Source organism: Astatotilapia calliptera, chromosome 18 (assembly GCF_964374335.1).
Source record: "Astatotilapia calliptera chromosome 18, fAstCal68.1, whole genome shotgun sequence".
NCBI classification, from domain to species: domain Eukaryota; kingdom Metazoa; phylum Chordata; class Actinopteri; order Cichliformes; family Cichlidae; genus Astatotilapia; species Astatotilapia calliptera.
Window position 1 is genome coordinate 12,017,155 of NC_137439.1, and position 8,989 is coordinate 12,026,143.

At 39.4% G+C, this 8,989-nt stretch overlaps 1 protein-coding gene across 2 annotated transcripts in view; it reads left to right on the forward strand.

Annotated features, from left to right (window-relative positions):
• LOC113010690 (retinal-specific phospholipid-transporting ATPase ABCA4-like) overlaps positions 1 to 8,533 on the forward strand; it is a 53,197-nt gene extending 44,664 nt beyond the window's left edge. For both annotated transcript variants that reach the window (XM_026149878.2, XM_026149879.2), the window contains 11 exons: positions 2,331 to 2,454; positions 3,235 to 3,364; positions 3,504 to 3,624; positions 4,320 to 4,382; positions 4,662 to 4,768; positions 5,463 to 5,604; positions 5,892 to 6,026; positions 6,319 to 6,422; positions 6,622 to 6,714; positions 6,855 to 7,104; positions 7,562 to 8,533. In XM_026149878.2, coding sequence (XP_026005663.2) covers positions 2,331 to 2,454; positions 3,235 to 3,364; positions 3,504 to 3,624; positions 4,320 to 4,382; positions 4,662 to 4,768; positions 5,463 to 5,604; positions 5,892 to 6,026; positions 6,319 to 6,422; positions 6,622 to 6,714; positions 6,855 to 7,104; positions 7,562 to 7,678 — 1,386 coding nt within the window. In that variant the 3' untranslated portion in view covers positions 7,679 to 8,533. The remainder of the gene's footprint in view (positions 1 to 2,330; positions 2,455 to 3,234; positions 3,365 to 3,503; positions 3,625 to 4,319; positions 4,383 to 4,661; positions 4,769 to 5,462; positions 5,605 to 5,891; positions 6,027 to 6,318; positions 6,423 to 6,621; positions 6,715 to 6,854; positions 7,105 to 7,561) is intronic.
• The last annotated feature ends 456 nt before the right edge of the window (positions 8,534 to 8,989 follow it).

The following is an 8,989-nucleotide window of genomic DNA, read 5'->3' on the forward strand; positions in this document are numbered from 1 at the left end:
AATGTTTTTACAATAGTGAGAGAACATTTGAAAGCAAAGAATATAATTTTTGTGAAATAAACTGAATAATTCATGAAAAGTTAATAGATGGTGGTTTGATGAAGTAGCAAAACAGGATTCTGAATGAAGAAGATAGGACAAGACCTGTAAAGTCTAGACACTGGAGGATGAGTTGGATGAAACGGCAGGTGATGGTTTGATTGGGGATCAAAGACTGAGGTGATTTGAGTTTGAAAATTGGAAGTAAGATTGGATCAGAATTCTTCAGTGGGAAAGGAGATAAATAGAAGAGCAAGAACAGACCAACACATGAGTGCAGAAAGACATGAGAACACAAATGTTCCTTATTAAACTCACACAAAAGCTTTTTCATAAAACAATACAGTGATAAAACTGTCACCAAACAGTATTTTGTAACAGTGACTGTTTATATTCTAAAATATTATAATACAGCAATATTATGGTGTCATAATATCTACTATATAATATTATTATATGTATTGTAATATGACTGAGTGAATATTATGGTCATTTTATTCTTGCTCCCTGATGGCTGAATGAGTAAAATATGTTTTTAACCATATTTTTTGAATACATTCCTGCCCCCAAAGGATTTGAACACATGGCAGCTGATGTTTACCAACAGGGACAGAATGATCAGAATTAGGATTAGAGTCAGGGGAGTGCTGTTGTAGAGTATATGGCTTTTTAGCACAGCAGGAAAGCACAGGTGTTACTCATCACATTAGGTGCAGATCTATACTAAGTCAGGACAATGTGACAGTCAGCTGGCATGCAGAGCACTAGAAACCTTACACTGAAGCAGTTAAGTGGAATTTCTCTTTTATAAAACAGCTATATAGTAGGTGCTTACACAAAAGCTGATCAATTGTTTGGCACAGCTGGGGAAGCATGAGGGAAGTTAAGCTGCTGGTCTGCAGGGCAGGGGATAACTAATAACTGCAGGGCTTTTAGACTCCTGATTGACAGTTTGGTGTGAACATGTAAGTCGACCACAACAACTGCCAACACCTATGCTGGCAAGTGGAAAATAAAGGAAAAAGAGAAGCAGAAGGAAACTGAAGTTGGAGGGAAAGGGCACATATGTGCAGATGTGCTCTCATCGTGACAGGTGACTGCCTGCTCAAAAAAAAAGAAAAAGAAAATGGAGATTGTCCTTCCCTCCAGATGGTTCTGTCCAATGCACATCTGTACACAGCTTCTCTCATGACATATGAGTCATGAGAGAAGCTGAAGGTCAAATGGGCTATATTTTTGTTGCCTGATATTTCCAAGGATTTCAGAGAATTTGTGCATTTCTATGGTGAAAAAACTGTTTGCTTTATACATGAATACATTTAAAACCCATTAAAAAATTAATTGCTATATTTTAGACTTATCTGTGTAGGCGAAGCAAGACATAAAAATGATCACTGGAAAGAAAGAGGTTTTATTTCAGCTGAAAAGAAGTATCGCTTTCTTAATTTCTAGAGTCTTGTTCTTTGGGAGAAAAATAGGAAACAGCTGAGGAAGGCTGTTCTTATATCAAATGTGCAATTAACATAAGAAAAGACATCTGCTCCAGTGTCAAGCATGACTGGGTGGTGGGTCTACTTTAAAGAAAATTTCAGCAACTTTTTAAAGTTTAACAAGGAGAAACTATGTTTATACCAATTTGATTTGGGAGCCCCTGGTTATGTCTCCCAAGTTAAATTGGTCCAGGCGCAGACCTAGCAATTCAGACAACCCCTAGAAAGACAGAAAAAAGAAACAAATGAACCTCACCTGGACTATGGATACCAGAACCTCGGCCTGGAAGAGTGGCAGCCAGACCTTAGCTTGTGGACCTTATTGGGCCTTCTTTGTACCCCATCTGTAGATTCCACTGTTTGGAAGTGCACTTGAAACCAGGATAGATGATCGATTTTGTAATCATCAATCTCTGGCTGTATGTTGTGTGAACTCAGGTGAAAAGAGGGTGAAATGTCAGCTGATTATCACTTATATGAGGTGTTTTGGGAGGAGAACCTAGAATAGACACAGGACATGCTAGAGAGATGTCTCTTGGTTTGAAAAGCTGGAGGAGATGACTGAGGAGAGGGAGGCCTGGACAGTTCTGCCCCCATGACCTGGATAAGTGGATGAATATATTTTAGGTCCTCAACTTTCCCTCAAAACCAAAGTAGAATATTTGCATTTCCTGGTCATGTATATGAGCTGTTCATTCTTAGAACATCTGATGCATTTCAAAATTTTTTAGAAAAGATGTTGCAATTATGTGATATATTTTTATATTTAGATGTTTGAGGTAACTTTTTTTGTGTGGCCAGTCTTTGCTCGTGTTCAATGAGGGGCTGAAGAAAGTCCTGCTGGTGTTCCCTCACTTCTGCCTGGGACGGGGGCTGATAGACATGGCCATGAACCAGGCTGTTACTGATGTGTATGCCCGCTTTGGTATGTACTGTGTACCTATCCATCATTTTAGCTGATAAAATTTCATACTGTGTGATTTGTGAAAATATTCAAGCAAACTTTTACAAAATTGCTAATTTGGGTTCTCATAGTTTCTAGTAGTTTGTACTCTTAATACCACACTGTAGTGTCATGGCTGGGGTAGCAGACGTGTGGTGTTGAGGAGGACCCAAGATGCAGGCATAGAATGTGATGCGAGTGAACTATTTACACGAGTGACAAAGTGGCAAAAACAGGAAGAGCAGAATGGGGAGTTAACAAAAGCTAAACTGGGGAAAACCAAAGAACTAACCTGAAACCATAAGAACACGGAGTGATGAACCAGGCAGAGAGACACAGAGTTACACAGATGACATGACCATAGGAGGGAAGCACAGCTGATCCTAATTCACATAATGATAGGAAGACACAAGCTGAACACAGTGAAGTCACACATGGATCTACAAAGTAAAACAGGAAGTATACACTGACGGAACAAAGAACACGAAACTGACTGGGAGCATAAACCGTAACCAAAGAACTGAAACATCCAACCCCAAATACATAATCAGAATACCCCCAAACATGAGATAATAATAATAATAATAATAATAACAATAACAACAACAAAACGCTGGGTCACCGATCCAGGACCATGACATGTAGATCTTCTAGGCTAGATTAAGCGTAGTGTTGTACCATCTGTACTGTCTATGCATAAAGTACCCTTTCACTCACTGAAAATTGTAGTAAAGTTTGAGTTTGGACCTCGTCTGTTTCCAGGTGAAGATTACACATTGGACCCTTTCCGATGGGACTTTGTGGGAAAAAATATTTCTTTCATGGCAGTGGAAGGCTTTGTTTATTTTATTCTTAATCTTCTGATCCAGTACAGATTCTTCCTGGACCACTGGTAAGAACACAGCTAAAAGCACACTAGCTTAAAATTTAAATAAACAACAGTAACTTAACCATAGGGTTAGAATTTAGAGCAGAGGAGCTCTTTTGCACTAGAAGCTTCAGTGCTGATGATTTTTTTCCAAATCTCCCAGGTTGTCAGACTACAAGCAGAGTCCTGCACAAGATGAGGATGATGATGTTGCAGCAGAGAGGCAGAGGATTTACGATGGAGGGAACAAGGCTGACATTCTGCAGATCAGGGACCTCTCTAAGGTATACATTTTAATCAAACGACTAATTTCATATTTATTGTGATATTTCATTGCGCATTTTGGATTATAAGACTGTATGAAATAGAAGTTTCAAGGTTTCTTCCAGGCCAGTTTTGTTAATTTCATTTTCAGCTTCAGAATTAAATTTATTTCCAGACATCCTTTCATTTGTATTCACATCAGCATCCAGTTAAATGAAAAATTAAAAACAGAGGGGAAGGCACTAAAGGTTAGTATTCGTGGGAACATTCAGAAAAACTCCAGTGGGATAAGTACTGAATACAGAAAAGGTCGCCACACATTGGAATTACAGCTCCCTTTAATTTCATTAGCAATGTTTCTACCAGCTACAGGTCTCATCATGCAAGTATCTGAAAAAGAAATAAAAGTTGTGAAATTCAGATTATAATGCAAAACAGCCCATAAATAACATAAGTAAATCCCTCTATGGAGACGGAGCAGGAAAGAAGGTGGGAGTTGTTTTATTTTTGTTTGTGTCTCAAGTAACGCGAGAGTGCTTTCCCGATACCAGAATCATAGAACTTTTCTTTATAAATACTGGATAGCAAACTTAATGCAGTGCTAAACATGAATTTAACTATTTTCCCAAAAAATCCACCACCTTTTTTAAACATAAATTCTTATTGTTCGAGCAGCACTACACAACTTAAATGTCTCCCTGCCTTCTCTGCACAGACGTATGTGGGCAGGAAGAGGGCAGCTGTGGACCGGATTTGTGTGGGAGTCCCTGCAGGAGAGGTAAAGTCACTGAGGACATTTATATTGAGACCTACTACTCTTTTCTATTTGCTGTCAGTTTTCTCTTTCTGCATCTCTTCAAATAAACTGACAAACTGATTTGGCATTAGAGCATTACAGCGGCATGGTAACACGCCTCGCAATTTGCAGTTCTATATTTATCTCTTCTAGTTAGTCTAATCAAGCTTGATCGAATGTGATGGAATATGAGTTTCATTCTATATAAATGGGAGTTTATTTAAGTGCATTCATAAGCCTGTTTGCGTTTTTTCCTGTTAGTGCTTTGGTCTCTTGGGAGTAAATGGAGCTGGGAAGACGACAACCTTCAAAATGCTAACTGGTGACACTGATGTCACCTCTGGAGAGGCTTCTGTGGCTGGTTACAGGTACATAAAGTTTATTCAAAAAAATGGTCCCTGGATAACAGAACACAAAATCTGTTCAGGCCTGCATCGGATGGAATTTATTCAAAAAATAGAAAACTTTGCTCTTAGTTTATCCTGCACACAGTTCCAGATGAGTGAAAACCAGAAACAGTTCACTGAATAAGACAGTTTGAATACGGGAAGGTCAACCTGACATTACCTGTGTGTTAACACCATCAGACTATTAAACTCATCACTGTGATACTCTGATTGGGGAAAAAACGCAGCCTAGGAGGGCTTGAATAACAATTAGATTTCAAAGTCTAAATTCTCATTTTGTCAAGGAGTTTCATGCCAGTTATTTGAAAATTCACAGTTTTCCCCTCAGAATACCTGCTCAGTTAAGTGGAAAATGTCTTTGAACAAAAATCTAGGGATTCAAAGAATGTGAAGCACCGATGTGTCAAATGATAGTAATTATTGTCTGACAAATATGGGCATTAAATTAAATACACTTGACAAGAAGATTAGGTAAGCAATGTTTTAGTCCCTTTCTATTGAGAGGAATCAGCTTCTGAGCTTCTTCAGATAGCTTTCTTAAATAATCACTATAGATCTGTCCCTTCTGGAATTGATTGATGTTTTGTTATTCCTACCATGTTAGGTGCTCCGTCAGCCCACTGCACTGAATTGCATTGTTTGTCCTGTTTTGTAGCATCTTGACAGAGATTCTGGATGTGCACCAGAACATGGGCTACTGCCCTCAGTTTGATGCCATCGATGAGCTTCTTACTGGCAGGGAACATCTCTACCTTTACGCTCGTCTCAGAGGGGTGCCCGAGTCAGAGATCCCCAGAGTGAGTTGGACTCCAGCTGCTTTACATATCGAACAGGCTAAGGATGTTTTTCACTCGGCTAGTCCAGTGACACTTTAGTTCAGCAAAGCAGTAGAAATCTGCTTTGTTCATAATGGTTTTGTTCTCTTTTTTTAAATATTTGCCCATTCTTCTTTTCTGTACTAATTTTGCTCATGCATTTTATGATATTTTATGAAATGCTATCTTAACGGGTGGGTTGTCCATTATAAAAGATCACTGTTTTGGATTCAAGTAGCCACTAAAGATGAATCTTTTTCTCCATCTAGGTTGCAGAGTGGGGCATTCAGAAGCTGGGTCTGTCAGAATATGCAGGCCGCTGTGCGGGGACTTACAGTGGAGGCAACAAACGCAAACTCTCCACAGCTATTGCAATGATTGGTTGCCCGGCCCTGGTGCTGCTGGTGAGTTAGCCAGTGACGAAAAGCTCATGAGCCCATTGTTTGGGATTTTAAATTTTTATGCAGGGATTTATCAATGAAATGCTCTATGAATCCAGATGGGAAGCCATATGGGTTCAGTCAAGCCTGGCCTCGAATGTTTTATACACTGGCAAGCAACTGTGCAGATCAGTTCAAATTGGCATAAATCTGAGATCTTTGCCATATGCTGATAAAGAAAAGGTTTTGGTCTCTGTTTGCATGGAATTATGTGCTCAGACATTCAAGTTGGCTGTTTCTGGCTCTGTGCGTTTAGGACGAACCCACGACAGGGATGGATCCCCACTCTCGACGCTTCCTGTGGAATGCCATCATGAGTGTGATTCGGGATGGCAGGGCCGTGGTGCTAACGTCACACAGGTTCGCCTAATAATGAAATTAAAATCCTCTGGACACATTTGCTGCACCAGCTGACCAAACGGTTAACTGTTGATGAAATCATGGCTACATTTGCATTCACTTGATTTCGCCACAGAGGTCCATGAAATGATGATGCATTGCTCAAACATGAAACAGCAGCAGTAAAAATAAAGATGGATTATTGTTGTTTTTTTACCAGCATGGAGGAGTGTGAGGCTCTGTGCACTCGACTGGCCATCATGGTCAATGGAACCTTCAAGTGTCTGGGTACCATTCAGCATCTCAAATACAAGTAAGACATATTTTGACTGTTACTATTTAAATATATAAGTGGTCATTTAGTCACAGTGGCATTTTCTAGCTAATATCAACTAATGATAAGAGCACATAAGGAAACATGTTGAATGTTTTGATGCTGTTTCCTTCATTTAGATTTGGTGATGGCTACGTGGTCACGATGAAAATCAAGCCAGCTAAAGCAGGCTTGTCCCCAGAGCTGGAGCCTGTCGAGAGCTTTATGGAGACCAGTTTCCCTGGCTGCGTTCAGCGGGAGAAGCACTACAACACGCTGCAGTACGAGATCGCCTCATCCTCCCTAGCGAGGATATTTCAGCTGGTGGTGGCCAATAAAGACAGGCTCAGCATCGAAGACTACTCTGTTTCCCAGACAACACTGGATCAGGTTTGGATGACATACAACAATGAGAAATGACACTGTGTTAATAAAACGGAAGGGTATTTGTCCCATGACAAGGAGGCAATAACTGTCAGTTTTTGTCATAGATGAAAATATTCAATCTTTAGGTTGCAATTTTTGTCATTTATAAAGAGTACATAAATAACTAAACATATTATGCATGTAATGGAGTTTTACCATGAACAGCTAGAACTCTTATGAAAACATATTTCATATAATAGCATGGTTTATTTAAACACCATCTGTGTACACACATCTTCCCCTCCATAGGAGAGATTATAGTTGTTGATAAATATATTCATAATCTGCTAATAACTGCTGTTGTAAGCCTGACATTTAAATATCACTTATGTAGAGCTGGATATAAATAAATTATGATTCAATCCTATGCATTATAATTTATCACTTGCATTAAAATGTTGGCGCACTTTCGGTTTTTCAGGTGTTTGTCAACTTTGCTAAGCAACAGGCTGGAGAGGACGAGGAGTCAACGCTACACAGACGAACGGCAGGTGGAAGAAAAGACATCAAGGTCTCACCGGTTAAGAGGAAAACATGAAAAAGTCATGCAAATGTAGAGGTGTTACTCCGCAGGGCAGTAATATACTGTAAAACCACACACCGAAATTCAACAACTTTAAATGTTTTGCTAGCCAGCTGTTTTTTTTTTTTAGAGTAGAGGTGAATGTGACCAGCTCCCTGCCAAACTGACCTGTGGAAGAGTTTGCTTCTCGAGCTACAGTCAAACTTGAAAAGCTCTTGTCTGCAAGTGGAGAGTCATCTTATACAACTTTTAAAAATCAATAATGTCTGACACATTGCTTTGACCTGACACTTTCCGAATTACTTTAAACTTCAAGCTAAACAAAAGATTCTTCTGGAAAAAATTGAGTTTTTTCTGCTTAGACTGACTGGCTTGTATAAAAGTGTACATATTGTATGTTTAATGAATACACTAACAAATACCCTGTTAAGCATTATTTTTATTGTCTATTATAATGAACACCTGTCACTTTTATATATAATATTTAAATGAAGACTCATGCTATGTATTGTTGAACTGTCTAAATGCAAAACATGTTTACGATTGATTCTGTTCTTGTCAGTATTTTTTTGTTGTAATTTTATTACTATTTTCTGCTGTCTTTTACATCTACGTGCTTTGTCAAATAGCACAATGTTTTCCTCTTGGAAAAAAAAAACGTATAAAGAAGCATAGCAAGGCTGAAGAGGGAATCTATTTTGCAACTGACATCTGTTTAACATGCTTTCCACATGCTCTGTGCAGTCCCTTCTAGCTGATTCGCACTTCCATCAGTCACAAATAAAGGAGTTTCATGAGCTATATATGAAGTGTGGTGTAATGTAAATGTGAAGTGCTGTATTTCCTATTAAATATTTCAGCCTTCCCGTGCTTCTTTCAAAGCTCCTTGGTGTTATGGTGGGATGCTCAAAAAGAGGAACTGAAAGGCTTTTCACATTGCTGACCTACAGTGACTCCACTGACCTCCATTCTAAAGCTAAAGAAGCAACTACGCAGATCAGTTGAGTCAGTGGCTACGAGACGGCTTTGCATCGGGGGCCAAGGCGACACTGTGCTGAGTGGCTTGTCACAACCTGGATTTTTCTGACACATAGTCCAATTACTGTTCCCCTTCAGTGAGTGGTGGTGTCATTGCCTCAGGCTGCCCATAAGTCTGAATTCCATTGGCTACCTCAAAGAAACAGAAGGATGATGGCACTGTGCAATTTCAAGGCTGCTAATGAATTCTCTGGTGGGGATCTGATGCTCACTCTCTGCCCATATGGTCATCTGGATGAGGCTGATGAGCATGAGTAGCACGCTGTGGGAGAGCAAACAAGTCATGCA